The sequence below is a fragment of the Silurus meridionalis genome, chromosome 29 (genome assembly GCF_014805685.1).
Source record: "Silurus meridionalis isolate SWU-2019-XX chromosome 29, ASM1480568v1, whole genome shotgun sequence".
In the NCBI taxonomy this organism is placed as follows: domain Eukaryota; kingdom Metazoa; phylum Chordata; class Actinopteri; order Siluriformes; family Siluridae; genus Silurus; species Silurus meridionalis.
Genome location: NC_060912.1, coordinates 8,404,842 through 8,421,469, shown reverse-complemented (window position 1 = coordinate 8,421,469; position 16,628 = coordinate 8,404,842). Strand labels below are relative to the sequence as shown.

General features: G+C 40.0%; 1 protein-coding gene across 1 annotated transcript in view; it reads right to left on the bottom strand.

The window, feature by feature from the left end:
• gabbr1b (gamma-aminobutyric acid (GABA) B receptor, 1b) overlaps window positions 1–16,628 on the bottom strand; it is an 84,143-nt gene that overhangs the window by 20,428 nt on the left and 47,087 nt on the right. The window contains 7 exon segments of the mRNA XM_046844068.1: window positions 4,232–4,309; window positions 9,036–9,099; window positions 10,161–10,406; window positions 12,902–13,093; window positions 13,181–13,246; window positions 14,121–14,222; window positions 15,541–15,711. Coding sequence (XP_046700024.1) covers window positions 4,232–4,309; window positions 9,036–9,099; window positions 10,161–10,406; window positions 12,902–13,093; window positions 13,181–13,246; window positions 14,121–14,222; window positions 15,541–15,711 — 919 coding nt within the window.

Below are 16,628 nucleotides of genomic sequence, written 5' to 3'. Positions count from 1 at the left end.
CACTTTCGAGTTGCTGTAGAGGTTTATTTTATTTTACCGTGCTCTATTTCATTGTTAATCATTTTTACTGCCCTGTTTTTTTTTTTTCCCGTTTCAGATCAGTTACATTTCTTGTGTAGGATTGAAATCGCGTCTCGCCGAGATTTACTCTCCAAAAATCTCTTTCACGAGGGGGCAAGCGATCGATGGGTTCCTCGGCACCGTGCTCCTCGGGAGAAAATTGGAGAGGAGAAAATTGGATGCTTGTATCACTGAGTTTTGTGTTCGAGCTCCGTATGAAGGGCTTCTCATTTTCAACGACGAGACGGTGCGAACGGACGCCGCGTTAATGGCGCGTCTCTTAGCGTCACTCGGGTCTCGGCGACTGACAAGGCGAAAATGACATGAAGGAAACTCTCAAAGTCATTACAGAGAACACTTTTAGACCGTTCTTAATCTCATCATTCTCTGGAAATATCACAGCGCTAGGAAAATCTATATATCTTTATGGAGGAACGTGTGTAGAAACATGAATATAAGATTCATATCTGCTTTTTGAACATCCCATTCAACATTTAGTCCAAATTTACTGTTATAATAACCTCCACTCTTCTGAGAAGATGTTAGAATGGATTTGTGGTGATTCAGACACAAGGGAGTTAATAAAGCCTTTATGAAGCTAGTTATCCTGATACACTGATGAAGTGCATGGATCAGGCACTTGTTTAAGATATGCCACATTTTGGTGTGCCCATTACAACAGGAGTTAAATGTGTCAGGGACGGCAGATGTCCTCTGTTTTTATTAAGGCTTTTAATTTAGAATATCTGCACTGTGATCCTTTACTCTTAATAATGTTTTCATAGCTGTATTGAAGGTTAGATTAGACAGATAGACAGATAGATGGATAGATAGATAGATAGATAGATAGATAGATAGATAGATAGATAGATAGATAGATGGATAGATAAATGGATAGATAAATGGATAGATAGATAGATAGATAGATAGATAGATAGATAGATAGATAGATAGATAGATAGATAGATAGATAGATAGATAGATCTGGTCGCTCCTTTTGACACATACGTTTTTCTCCCTTTTTTTGTTTGCACCAGAAATCTCTAATGTTTCACAGACAGGACTCCACAGTCTCTCTTCCTCTCTCTCTCTCTCTCTCTCTCAACGTGCCTCTGAAGGCAGCGTAGTGTTTTTTCCAGATTATCTGATCAGAATTTTACTTCAGAAGAGACTACTGACTTCCAAACCGACTTCACACAAAACTACTTGTGCTCTGAGCACCGCGATCCTGTGCGTTTGTGTGTGTTGTTCGTGACCTGTCCACATTTACTGCTTAGTACTCCTACCTGACCTTGATGGTGAAATCACGGCCATACGCTACTATGGCAACCAAGCCTCTTTACGGGTTATGGTTGCTACGGTGATAGAAGACGGCAGCAATGCAGTGGTTGTCATGGGCAACCAGGGAAGGAGAGAGGGCATGTTTTATGTTTGGGAGACACAGAGAGAGAGAGAGAGAGAGAAAGAAAGAGAGAGAGGGGAACATGCCAAATAGAAAGCGGGGATTGCTTAACATGGAAGGTCCTGGAGCAAAGTCACAGTCTCCTTGGCGGCTGCTTTATTCAACCACGTCACCGCTTCTTGCTTATTTTTAGCTGCTTCGCTTCAGTGAACAGGTTGGCGCTAGGCAACGTTCACCATGGTGACAATGTGACAGGGTCATCATGGCCGTTTTACAACCCAGCGGTGACCCGGGGTGCTCACGCCTCTACAGTGTGACAGTTGGCATGCGTGTGTGCGTGTCCATGCTCCCAGATGGCATGGCTTGTGTCCCTGCGGTTAGGCTACACACACACACACACACACACACACACACACACACACACACATACACACACACATAGCTCATGCGTTAACCTTGATGCGTGTGTCGCATGCAGACACGCTGTTTTTCCTCCCCAGATTCTACTTAAGCTCTACTCAATATGGAGCAAAATACGACGAAGGTCAATGGTCATTGTCGCTCCAATGTCTTCCAGACACGTTCCACTGCACCTCACGCACACCCACACACACACAATCTCACCCTGAATCTATAGGTAACAGGCTTTGCCACATCAGCCTGCTGTCACCTCGACGTTCACACTCACAAGTTAAATAAACACTTGCAGCCTCCTCATATTCCCAGCGGAAGGGCTTTTTGTGAAAATCGCAATTAGCGCTTGCAGCGACACAGGCTCGCTACAGTTGCCATGGAGCTTGATGGATTCTCGACATCCGAAAAAGCTAATAAGGCCGTCCTCGCAGGCATACGCCGGCCTTGTGCGCACGATTCACACGTGCACATAAAGAGACGACATTCACTGGCCCGCAAGCAAATCCAGCCTAAAGCTTACGGCACCAAACACGCAACTCAATTTAATATCCCTGCATTCGGCTTTCGAGTTCTTCTGACAGAAGATTTCGCCGAGCGTACCATAGGATGCAAGTCAGCACCGCCCATCCCGATTGGACTATTCATATCCGCGGAGGACAAAGAGAGACGCCTCCCGGCTGCCTGTCTGCACTTTTCTTTCTGATTTGTTTTGTTCAAGATGTCGTGAGGCATCTCCTCCACACACCCTCCCTGAGACGGAGTTTGAGCCGGTCATGAAATTTGATTAGAAAACTGAACGGAGCTATCACTCATACTATGTGGGGCAGATTTTTTTATTAGTCTGCTTGCTCAATTTATGTTCGGAATTACCTAGTGGCACTTTTTTAATGTCATTCATTTTTCATTTTTCCCTTTTACTTTTTTCTTCTTCTCCTCCTTCCCTCTATCTTGTTGTTTTCACAAAGAGAATACTAAAGAGAGTTTGACTGATTGATTAAGAGCCTCCAGCCAGCCTGGCTTGCCACGGAGCTCTTCTCTGTGTTTGTGTGTTCGGTTATGAATGTGACCATAAGTGGCACGGAGCTATTAAAGGAGAGCAACATCGAAGGAACAGTGTATGTGTGTGTGTGTGTGTGTGTGTGTGTGTGTGTGTTTGAATGACAAAGAGAGACAGTATGAAAGATAGAAGGATAGAGGCATATTAGGCAAGGATAAAGAAATATAGCATAGTCTATAAGTAGAGATTAAACACATGATATCAACATGATATACATTGATTAATGTATAAAAAAAGGAAAAAACAATTTCTTATATAAAAGATAAAACATATAAAAAAAACACTTTTTTTAATGCATTTACAGCTACATTTAATTTAGGAAGGAGCATTATTTTTTTAAATAAAGCAAACAAAACACTGAAGACATTTTTGCTGGGGCAGAAACTCGATTACAAGAATAAAGTCGGATTATTTGGAGAATGATGTCGAAATTACGAGGATAAAGCCAAAATATTTTCAGAATAAAGTCGAAATTAGGAGAATAAATTCACGATAGAATTTATGTGAATAAAGTCATAGCACTATGAGAATAAAGTTCGAAATTATAAGAATAAAGTAAAAAGATTTAGAGAATAAAGTCGTTGCATTATGAGTTTTAAGTCGTAATATTTTGAAAAAAATTGCAAAATTGCAAAAAAAAAAAAAACATTTGCTGTTCTGCATAAAATGGATATGGAGGATTTGGCTAAACCCTACTTTAGGTTAGGATATAGCAATAAAGAAAGTCCTTTTGCGCATCAGCACGGCGTTATAATTAGTAAACGGACACTGCAGCGGTTATTTAGAAAACGCAGTTTATTCAGAAGGAAAAAAAATCTGACAGACGTTGAGAAAACTGCCTCTTTTGTGCTGTCTGAAATGGCGACTCCAAATCGATGGGTAAATCTGTGTGCTATTCGGAGAGGAGATGTTGTTTAACAAGAGACTATGAGGATGATGATCAAAGAACTCGACCCTGAAGGAGTAAAACACCGGTACGCTCGACATCTCTGACGTTTTATATGGATTCATATGAAAAACTCTTAAAATGTTGTCTCAAAACTTTATTCTTGTACTGCTACAACTTCATTCTTGTAATCTTAGATTTTTTTTTATTGTTGGAACATGGCAATAAAACGATGTTGTAGACACTGACACTGGAGACTCCTTCCATAAATATATTTAGTTTTGAATATAACAATAACTCAATATATATATTTATACAGCTGCAGATCATTTAATCAACACCTCCCTGGCCACACAGCTCTAACAATTCAATGCTGCCATGATGCAATACATTAAATAAAAGTGCATCTCACCTATCCACTTGTCATTCCCGTACCAGGAGAGATTGCCTTTGGTCATGTCATAATATCCGATCTTCTTATAGCTCCCCCCTAAAGGAGACAGACAGAAGTGTGAGATAGTGTGAGAGAGGCAGAAGAGGTATAGTAAGAGACAGAAGCATGGCAGGTGCCCCGTTCTATAGCGTTTTGAAATCGATGTGATAAGACAGCTGAACAATTTGACAGCTTTTTTAATATGTGTTGCTTCTTCCTTTCAGCCAGCAGCCTGAAACCAGAATCTATCAACAAAGAGTTCCTTATCACACAGTGCCCTTCCCCGTGTATTTTTTCCCCGTAATTCTTATGGAGGGAGGACACCAGAGCTGGGTAACACTGATATACCAAAACAGGTTGGCGGAGAAATTTATCTTCATTTAATGTAATCGAACTAAAAGTGACTACACAACACACACACACACATGTTCTCTCTGCAAGTTTGCAAGCCATTTATTGCCATTTGGGTCATTACAGGGCTCCAGGGGTCTGTAGCCACATGCACAACAAGAAATTATCTTAAGTGAGAAACGTTATAATTATCAGGTAATCATTAAGCATAATTACTGCACTCAGCCTCAGCTACCTCCTGGGAGATTCATGTGTGTATGAGTGTGAATATATGTTTCTATCTTTGTGTAAAGAAATAAGAAGGAGAAGAAAAAAGGGCAGAAAGTGAAGACGAGAGAACACAGTGAGAGAGAAAGAGTTATTATTAGCTACTGTTGTTGCTGTGTGCGTTCACTGTATAACACCGGCTTCTACTTCATTTCCACAAAACTTGACGTTCGAACAGTGAGGTGTTCTGTTAACTTGAACTTTTGTTGCCTTGCTGCACTTTAATTAGAACTTATCTGTCAGTGCACTGGGAACAATAATAAGCAATACAGCCATGCATTAAAACCCCCAGAATAAATTGCAACAACTCAGCTGTTATATCTAGCCTTCTTTTGACCCTCTTCGACCTCCACATTTTGCTCTGTTTGACACGCCTTTTAACACATATTGCTTAAACAAACAAATGCATATCAACCCCTTAAAGATTTAGTTATTTATCCTAATACACACGGGCAGCATAATGGGGCAGGAGGCATCATTGATGCCTCAAAGCTCAAGGTTTGATCCTGAGCTCAAATTAATTTACGTGTGGTTTTCCTCTATGTCTCCTAGGAGATGTACTGACTATCTAGAAACGCCCCTAGCTATGACTGCATGTATGTGTGTGTTTGTGTCAAGTGTTAATAAGATTAGAATCCATCTTAACCCTGATCAGGATACAAACCGAAGATGAATCAAATACTTTGTAACCATAGTAACAGTAAGATTAGTTGAACCCAAAAGACACACCCTTAGTTCAAGTGAGTAAAATAAAACCATGTCTGTAAATCTTACTGAATATCAATAATGCATCAGTTTATTATATGCCAGTGCCAACAAATCAAAATTATGCTAATTAATCAACTGCAACAACTAAGAAACATTTCTGACCTCCTTCGACCTCCACACTATGCCTGCCTGTGTTTTGATCCTTTTGGCTTCCTATTTCGCATACAATAATTAATTACATGACTAATATAATTTCTACTTTTTCTGTAATTTATTCTAATCCTAAACCTCGTTTATTAATTTTTCCACAGTTCCTTGGCTCTTCATTGCTGGGTGCGTCTTAAACGTTAATTTGCTGTCCCTCATTTCCTGTCTGTAATCTGCTTCCTTGTTTCATTATTACAGGAAAGGAAACGAGGACAGGAGAAATCGATCGCAAAACTAATTTGTCAAAGGACTCGCTCTTGACTCGCTCGATGAAGCGTCATGTTGAAGTGACATCACATACTGATGACTTGTCCGTCTGTATTGCCTGTCACTGGGTTGAAAATCCTGAATTTAATTACTTATAGGATTACAAAGTGAACCAAAAAAATGCATGTGCAAAGTTTGAGCCTATTTTGGGGAGAATTCTGAAAGAGCATCTCAGGCTGAGATAAGCTAGCATTAACATGTTTTCATGTCTTGGTTGACCATGCTGGATGCTAACACTAAAAGCTAGCAGTTCCAATTCTTCCATTCATTTGTACTAGACATCCAATCTGTAGAAGACATCCATTTCTAATTAAAATTCTATTTGAAAACGAATCAAATACTTTTTAACCACAGTAATAGTAAGATTAGTTCAATCCAAAGACACACCCTTAGTTCAAGTAATGAAAATAAAAACATGTCTGTTAATCTTACTGAATATTAAAAATTGGGTTATGATGTGCCTCCCCTAATTAATTACCTGCAACCAATCAGATCCATTTTTGACCTCATTTGACATCCACATTATGCTTGGCTTCTAAGCATTTCATTGTCACCTTGTTAAGAGTGAAAGTGTACACTTTGCACTGCAGCTCACCAGTGATAAACACAAATCAGCCATTCGATGCCTTGGTGGACTTGGTGTCGTCTTTATATCTTTCTCCTCACACACTATCACTTTATAGAAGCTCACACTCACCAAAGCAACAACCTTTACAACCTTTTCAATCTATCCAGAACAAGAGAATGAAAAAATACCACAGGCTTGAAGTTTTTTTAAGCTACAGGGCTAGAAAGTTGGACGAAGCGATACGGGTGACGACACAGGCACAAAGACACGAGCGGAAGAATAAAAGCCCGCCAATCACATGGTTCGGACTCTGGAAATAGCTCTGGCCTGACAAAACCCCCAGCAGAGATAAGAGGATGCAATCAGCGTGTGGTAGCAGAGACTGGAATATCGACGAACTTGGCATTGCTTGAGACAGTGAAGCAGAAAACAGCACGGCCCTTTTCATCTATTCCATCACCTAACCTAGAAAAAACACCGTCCAAACAACAAAAAAATAATACAAAACTATATATATATATATATATATATATATATATATATATATATATATATATATATATATAAATCAACATGAAAGGTTCGCTCTAAACAATAAGCTATTTTAGTAAAGAAATAAAATGAACAACCTGATATTTATTAGCCTGAAGAAAGCCTTCACTCGATCACATCATTCTGACATTTTCGAATAAATATAGCTCTGAAAACAACAATTTCAGAATGTTTTTCAGAATTTCATTTCACGCTATTATACGAACAACCAAGACACAAATGCAATTTATGTATTTTATTTTCTATGATTAGAAATACATTTAAATAATACAGATTGACAGGAAGTCCTTTTGTCTCTCTCATGAAATAATTTTTTGCTACTGCCAGACCAGACCTCCTGGAGCAGAAAACCCACAGTTTTTTCCTTTTTTGTCAACGTTTTTAGTACAACTTGAGTTGACATCCCTGTTGTAAAATTACAATAGAATCCACCTCAGAAGCAACTACACATGCTTTTACAAACCATGAGCTGTGGACCATTAAACCCAGTCCAAGTCAGTGGGTGATAAAGTAGAGATGCCCAGTAAAATATGACTCCAGTAAAAGTAAAATGCTCCCTTTAAACTTTCACTTGAATTTAAAAGTATTTGCCTTCAAATTAAGTATCCAAAGCACTAGGATTTATAATGTTCCTATTAATATTTTTTGCCACATGGCTCTTGTTTAATCAAGTCAGTTTATATGAAAAGACTCCGATCTATTAATAGAATGATATTAATGAGTGCTGTGTTGAGTTCGAGTCTGGGGTTTCTTCATCATTTATTCCTCTTGAAATGTTCTCCTTGCTGTTGAACTGATGCTGAACTGTATGTTGATGATCAGTAGATACACCAAGCGCCGGTTCAAAACAGCGTGAGCTCTACACTGATTGGTGGATTGCTGCGTGTTTGACCGGATATGTTTTTATTCACTCATAAAAAAAGTAACGAGTGATTTCGCAAAATGTATTGGAGTAAAAAGTAAAATATTTGAGTTTGAAATGAAGTAAAAGTCTCCTGAAAAGGAAGTACAGATACCCAAAAAAGCGACTTAAGTACAGTAACGAATTGCATTTACTTTGTTAATGTCCATCACAGGTCACAAAGAAACCAGTAGAGAAACTTATTTAAATCTGTATGCTTTAATGGCATCCTAATGGTTTCCTGTAGATATCAACATGTAATCTATAAACGATATCAAACAGAACATGAGACCAACAAAAGGCAACAGATTGTCAGTAGAGATCCACAGGGTTACACCATGCAGTTACAGTTTCCATTAACACTAATACAATTCCCATTAAAACCTTTACAGGTGACAAGAAGGTTTGTATTGTTTGTTTTTTTTTCAGCAAGGGAAAGTCAGTGTGCACAAGCTGTAACTATAGAAACAACAAGAACTATACATGTTTCAGTTTTTAATGGATACGTGTACATCCAGATCACCGGGGCGATAAAAACTTGGGCGTGTTTCACCTGCCACCTGTGCTTCCCTGAAACGAGGAACCGCAAGGCCAACTCATAAATCATCTGCATGTCTGGAAGTAGTGGAGTGTAATGATCACTGCTGTCCCCTCATACGTCTGTCTTAAAAGCCTTTTCACACTCACACTCGGTTGGGTAGCAGCAGGTTAAATGAACGGGTAAGTGTTTGCTTTCTACACGCAGGACTCCACGCGGCGACCCGCGGCCATTCACAGCATGTTGCATATTAATCACTATCATTTCAGACTTCAAACAGACACGAATCAGAAAGATTTTCCTGTTCGGTGCTGTCTGTAGTCATGTTCTCACTAGAAGGAGTCCTGACAAGTCCTGATGTAATTATTCATAGCGTTCTGGGGAACGATCATAATCACATAATGTATTAAATCCATGCAGTTACCTTGCAGTTGCTCGATCAGTGTCCAGGCCATTCTCGATCCCTGTGCGTCAAACACAACGTGGCCCTGTAAGAGATGCGAGGGAAGATCATTTTCACACTGCTGTTTAATTTAGATACACTTACTTCAGGCTTTTAACTCTCGAAATCTTTCTTTAGAACGTCTTTAACACACCTTTTCACCTCGATGATGCACAAATCACACTTCCAACTGTCTCAAAGCAATGTGACTTTGTGGAAGGGATAGGAAATTAATTAAAAGCAATCTACTTCTATTTGGCCTTTTCCCTAAACAAAATATCTATTTATTTATACCCTCACTTATCCATCTATTCATCTACCAACCCAACTATCCATCATTCCCGCAGTCTACCATTCGCACATCAGTCTATCTATTCGAGCAGTCATCCATCAATCCAAAATGGTACAAACCCAATGCTGCCCACCATTTATCCAACCATCCACCTGTACAACTAACCATCCATCCATCCATCCATCCATCCATCCATCCATCCATCAACCTATTCTCCTTTCCAACCAAACACCAGCATAATAAATTCCTCCATTAACCAAAATCTATCCATACGTTTATCCATCAGCCCATAAACCTAACAATCTAATCACCCTTCCATTCATCTATCCATAAATCTACAAATCTATCCATCTATTCACTCATTCATTCGTTTATCCAAAAACAACAAACCTAATCTTAATCTATAAACACACTATTACCACCCAATCAATCATCCATCCATTAATCCATCATCCATCCATCCAACCATAAGCCCCCAGTCCTATCCATCTATTCACTCATCCACCCATTCATGTAGTATAAACACACACCATTGCCAACTATTTACGCATCCATTCATCCATAAGCCCACAAACCTATCTATCTAATCACTCATCCATCCATCCATTCACCCATCTAGCCACTCATCCATCCCTTTATCCATTCATTTATTCAACCATAAGCCCACAAAATTTCCATTTGTTCACTTATCCATCCAATTATCTATAAACACACAGCATTACCAGCCATTCTTTCATTCATACATAAGCCCACAAACCTACACATCTATTTACCTATCCATCCATCCATCCATCCATACATCTATTGTTACTCACAGAGACTCCCTCGAACGAGCTGGTGTTGAGGGCGCGGTAAATCTCAGCAGTTATATCTTTGTTATTGTAGTTAAAGTCCTCCAGCCTGCGGCCTCTGGCCCTTAATGGCCCAACAGTCTTGTTAAGTGCCAAAGCGAGGGCCCACACTGCATCATAGGCGAGTGGGGCTTCCTGGAACCCTCCTGTTTCCTCCGGGTTCTTCCCTCCCAGCTTAGACATCAGCTGGGTCAGGAATTCCTGTGAGGTCTATAAAGCAAACAATAAAAAAAGGGAAGCAACATAAAAACCTGTATGTCACAGGTGGCAAGAGAGAGAGAGAGATTACTATACAGTACAAGTCAATATAAGGTGCAGTCTTGCCATGGGGAATTGTTTTATGCAGATTGTTTTTTGATTTTTTATTCGTATGTGTACATACCCTAAAAAAAAATGAAAGCTTTCTGTGGTGACACTGTTTAACAGGGAAATTCAGAATAATTTAAAGACAGAAAAAAAAATGTTTTTTTCTCCTACTCTCTCCTATCCAATGTAATAACACCACCATTTTTTACGCTTTACTCAGGTCCATTTAACCAAAAAGCCATGGTGTACGTAAATAGCTTTGGGTTATGTGTTCGTGTTGGTCATTGCGTGTGTGTGTGTGAGGAGGGGGTAGATGCAGGCAGGAAGTACAGTATATGCGTATGCACACATGAAGCCTGAAGGCTGTCAAAAAGCTTTTTCCTGCCTTTCAAATCCACTGCATCAAAGAGCAGGAGGAAATGAGGGAGAGCAAATCACCCCCGAACGATGCAAATTAAGCATGCGTTTTTTTCACAAATATGCCAGTCCAATATGACGTTTTTTTTTTTTCCTTCTTACTTTTGGCACCAGGTGTAAAGTGCGGGCATCTGGAAATGAGCCCAGACCGAACAGGATGGGGGAAAACAGCGGGGGCATCTGTAGTTATGACAGCTCCCAGCAAGGGATATCAGAGCTGGATGTGCTTCAAATGGCATTCCCCCCTGGGAGCGCATTCCACCTCGCAACTCACACCTGTCTTCTCATCAGCAATCTGGACTCCAGAGACGGCCGTCACATCTTCCACAGCTAAGGATCTGGCTGTGAGCCGATAGGTGACACGATGATGTGTTTTCAAATGTTTGCGCAAAACACGGAGGGTGTTCTATCCATCACAGTCACGTGACCATGCCGAAGAGTACCGTGCCACCAAAAGATCGGCAGTCGAACCCACATGATCAGAGACAGATTGGAAGGCGCATGGTGTTTATTTGAAAATAAGTTTCCGTTACCCCCCTGTAGCGCATCTTCTCTTTATGCAACAGCCAAGTTTTTTTATACTTCAAAAGATTTGCAATGTCTAGGTGGTTTCTGTATGACTGGGGTTTTTTTTTTAAGGTTATCAAATCTTGCACAAAAACGGTAGGTGGAAACTACATCAAGGTTTTCAAAGCCACAGGTGGAAGGAAAGCACAAACAGGTTTATGGAAACCGCATGTACACAAAACAGCCCTGTGAAACATTTCAGGTTGCAAGAACTGTCTTTAATATAGATCGAGAGAGTAAACAATGCAAGTTTTAGCAGGATGAAAGGAAAAAAGAAACTCTTGTGAATTGCCATGCTCTGTCAAGCTATGGCTTTACCCTCTGTCCCCTGGTAATAACAGTGACATAAGCATATCATTGAAGTCAATGAGCTCATGTATTACATTCAATTTCATTCAAGTTTATTTCTATATAGTTTATTATTTTCTTTTCACTATTGACTTTTTTTCTTAAAGAAGCTTTACAGAATGTAAGGACAAAAATTTAAGTCTGGGGCGAATGTAGCAAAAAAAGAAAAAACCTCCCTTAGAAGGTAGGAGGAAAAAACTTTGAGAGGAACCATCCTCAAAACTGGAAATCATCCTCATTTGGGTCATACTAAGAGTGTGATTACAAATCATTAAAACATTACAAACACCACAGAGTGAGAAATATCGTGAGCACCGGAGTATGTGATTATGTGTAATGTCCTTTCTACAGTCTTATACAAGTGAGGTGGAGAAGAACAAGGGGCTCCTGGGCAACTCAAATTATCTCAACATTTGAGATCATTATAGACTCAACACCAACACCTCATGTACTATAATGTACATGCAGCACTTTTAATAGTGTTACAGTGTACTACATTTATAATATTTTGCAGACGCCCTTATCCAGAGCGACTTAACGTTATTACAGTTACACAGCTGAGCTGTTTAGGGTTAAGGTCCTTGCTCAAGGAACCTTCTGATAATAAGTCTAACACATCCACTGAGCGTCCCCTTTTCCACTGCTCAGAGAAAGCATGTTAGTCTTCAGCCTAATGCTGGTAGCTAGACCAACACAATATTATAAAGGTGGCCATAATGCTATGCCTGATTGGCGTATATAACTATATATCTATATGGGAGTCACGTAGTTGAAGTAAGAATGAACCGGACTAGAAAATTTAAGAGATAAAATACTCAATTCTGTTTCCTGTACATAACACTTCAGTGAACTGAGGATGGAGCTGCCAGGAAGGAGGAAAAGAGGAAGGCCAAGGAGGAGGTTTATGGATGTGTTGAGGGAAGACATGCAGGTAGTTGGTATGAAAGAGACAGATGTAAAGGACAGGGGGGTATGGAGACGGATTATCCGCTGCGGCGACCCCTAATGGGAGCAGCTAAAAAAAAAGGAAAAGAGGATTAAAAAAAGGAAAAACCAAAAGCCCTCACCAGATTGGAGGCTCCTCGAACTGTCTCAGGGTTGAGCATGACTATCTCGGTGGTAACGTGGCCCTCCACCGCCTCTGTCATCTGCTCCACGGTGCAGTTTATTGACGGGTCTTTGATCTTGAACCAGTTGTCGGCGTACCAGCCAATCAGGAACCACACATACTTTTTCCCGTACAGCTTCTCCTTATAGACCTGTAACCGAGAGTATTTCTTTTATAAGAAATAGTTCTTGCTGAAAAACCATTAATCATGTTGGACTACAAAGCACTAGAGACCGACCTCGCAGAAGACTTTTCGGGCCTCCGTTTCATAAAACAGACCCACGATGATCCGAGCGTCCTGCCGCTGTGGGAGGAGAAATCAAAGGGAGTCAGGCAAAAAAAAATGCTATCTGTGACACTTAAAAAAAAAAAAAAAGGAAAAAAAAGAAAGAAGGCGAGACGCACAGCAATGTCGGAGATGTTGAAATGCATCCGAATATGTTCTGAAAGTACCCTTATGCTAATCCACTCATGAATTTCATGCGCCTGAGTGTCGCTGCAGTAACACTCGGCTCGGTGAAGCTTCGGGAGAGGGTTGCTCCTTTACTTCCCTTCTTAGACTTGTGCTATATTCCTGGTTACCATGGTATCTCAAATGATAGCCAATTAATCTCCTGTACCAAAACTGGGTCAACTAAATAAGCTGCCATCATGTGGGCATAGCAAAGAAAGAGAGAATGAGAGAGGAGACTCCCTGAAGAGCCTGGAGAGGAGAATAAGATCAGACCCACGCTACAGTTTATACGGTTTTTCTCTCCCAAATAAAAACGACAGACTTCGGAACGCACCCTGTGGTATTTATCCAGGAACATGGATGATTACTTTGGTCATGACAAGGTAGTGCTACTTTACTACATCAGAGTGTGTGCTGTGTGTGTGTGTGTGTGTGTGTGTGTGTGTGTGTGTGCTTCAGATTAGATGTTTATACAATTAAACTGTATCATACAAAATGTCTTCGGAGTGACCTTTAATCTTCAACTTTTGATAAAAGTGTCTGATAAATGTATACGAAAATATAAATCTGTTGAAATGCACATACAGCTACTAGTGATACTGTGTACAGTTGTGTACCTTTTGTGTGTGTGTGTGTGTGTGTGTGTGTGTGTGTGTGTGTGTGTGTGTGTGTGTAGGTGTTGTGTGGAGGAGAAACAGAGGAGCATTAGGAGAAGTAAAGGCACCTTAAGGTTCTTGACAGCCACAGCAGGGTCGGTAAGGAAACTCTGCCTCACACTGATCTCAATTCCAGCCTCCTTCACTCTCTGCTCCAAATCATCCAACGTCTGGGGAGAGAGAGAGAGAGAGAGAGAGAGAGAGAGAGAGAGAGAGAGAGAGAAAGGAGGAGTAAGAAATTGAGGGAGAAAAACGTAGGTGTGTGTCATTAAAAAATAAAAACAATTATATAGTATTAAAAAAAAGGCCAAATATAGGGAGGTAGATGGAGGGTAAGATAATGTGGGAGGAAGTGAGGGAGGGAAGAAAAGAGAGAGAGAGAGAGAGAGAGAGAGAGAGAGAGAGTAAAGAAAAATTAAGAATACATTATTAAAAATGATAAAGATGGATAAAGAACGGCAGAAAGATTGACAGCAGGAGAGAAAGAATGAGAGACAGTCGATAGATGAATGTAAAAAAAAAACACAACCACAAAAAGAAGTAAGACAGAAATAGAAGGAAATGGAAAAAATACATAGAGAAGAACAGAGTAAGTTAGTGGTAGGTAATAAACAGAAATAATAATAATAAGGGCAAATGATAGAAGGAGTGATAAAGAAGAATAGCAGTGGAAATGATAAGAAATTATTAGGAAAGGTCAAGAGATAAGAAGAGGTAGAAAGATAGAACATACAGTGAAATTGAAGAGAATACCAAGGAAATGATTGGAAATGATTGGATCAGGTCAAGATAATGATGGTGAGATGGAGAGAGAAAAAGTTGAAAGTTTTGATAGAAAGAAAGAAAGAAATAAAGAAAGAAAGAAAGAAAGAAAGAAAGAAAAAAGAAAGAAAGAAAGAAAGAAAGAAAGGTTGAAAATGGTTGAAGAATGGCAGGTTAAAATGAAGGTTAAACAATGGCAGCAGGAGAGAAAGAATAAGAGTCAAAAGACAATGTAAAAACCAAAAAAAACCCAACAATACGGCCACAGAAAGAAGGAAGACAGAAAAGGAAGGAAAGGGAAAAAAGACATAGTGAGGAAAAAAGAGTAGGCGAGGGCAGGTAAAATGAGGAGAGGTAGAAAGATGGAGCGAGAGAGAGAGAGAGAGAGAGAGAGAGAGAGAGTAAGAGAAAAATAAAAAAAAAGAATAATAAAAAAAAAGAAACAGAAAAGACAGGAGAAATTAGGAGAATTCAGAGGAAAGAAATTACAAGTTAATGATGGAGAGATAGACAGAGACTTCGAATTTGATGTACTACGATGCAGTGGAAAAATTATGATGCTCTGCAATTCAGTATGGTGCAGATAGTTCATTTTTATTTCTTTGGTTTAGACAGACAGCAATCATACATTTTTTACTTTAGTGCATTCTGACTTCCATCGCATGGCCCCTTCACACACAGGCCTTTGTAGTAAAAAAAAAAAAAGAAGAAATGCACATGACTCACGGATGTGAAGACTTCGGTGGTCTGCTGGATGGTGGCGATCTTGGTCCACTTCCACTTCTGGAACAGCTGCACGCGGGTGGGGTTGTGCAGCGTGGCAGACGGGTGCGTGCGGAAGAACGTAGGGAAGCGCTGACGGTTAGACAGAGCCGGAGAGCTGGAGCCGTAAGAGAGCTGCGAGATAAAAAAAAAACATTAAGAGAAGAAGAAAATTTAGATCCTTCAAAGAAACTCTGCTTTAACGATCGCTGTAAAAAACCTGAAATGAACAGGAATGGGAGAAGTGTAAACAGGAAGGAAATGAAGTGTAGGATTAGAGCGTTCTAATTAAAACTGGCTGCCGAGGCTCTAGGCTTTGACTCGGTGAGCTCATTTGATCCCATCCTATTATTTTCAGGGTTTTTTTATATTGCTAATGCCACTACCTTATTAGCATTTCAGAGAATTCTCATTGAAAGATGAAGGGTGGATGGATGTGAGTGTGGGAAACACTACTGAAGATATGGTGGAATACAAATATTCAGACTGAACACGATGTTTAGGCACAATTTCTCACTTTCACAGGGTGGCTGGGGTGGAGGTGGGGGGGGCTGATGATCACTCAAACGCTATCACATGGATGAATTCCTTCATAATTTTTGTGGACTCGGGTTTGCAAAATAGTGGTGTTTCGGTTCACCTGTTTGTTGTTAGTGATTAGTTTTTCTTTCTTCAAAGAGTATAGAACAGTGATTTATGCATGAAGTATGGTTTACACACTGAGCGAGGATTTACACATCCTGGTGAGGATTAAGGGCCTTGCTCAAGGGCCCTGCATATAGCTAGATTTAAGCTCACAACGTTCTAATCAAAAGTCTACTGAGCTACAACTTACCAATGTGATTTACAAGAAGATATCTAGATTTGTGCTTTCTGAACAGCTAATTCCACATTTAGTCCCTGTTCGCTCTTATAACAACTGCCACTCTTCTGAAAAGATGTTCGATTTTGTGAAGATTTGTGCTCACTCAGCCACAAGGGTGTTAGTAAAATCAGGTACTGATGTAGGTGAGGAGGCCTGGGGTGCAGTCAGTGTTCCAATTCATCTCAAA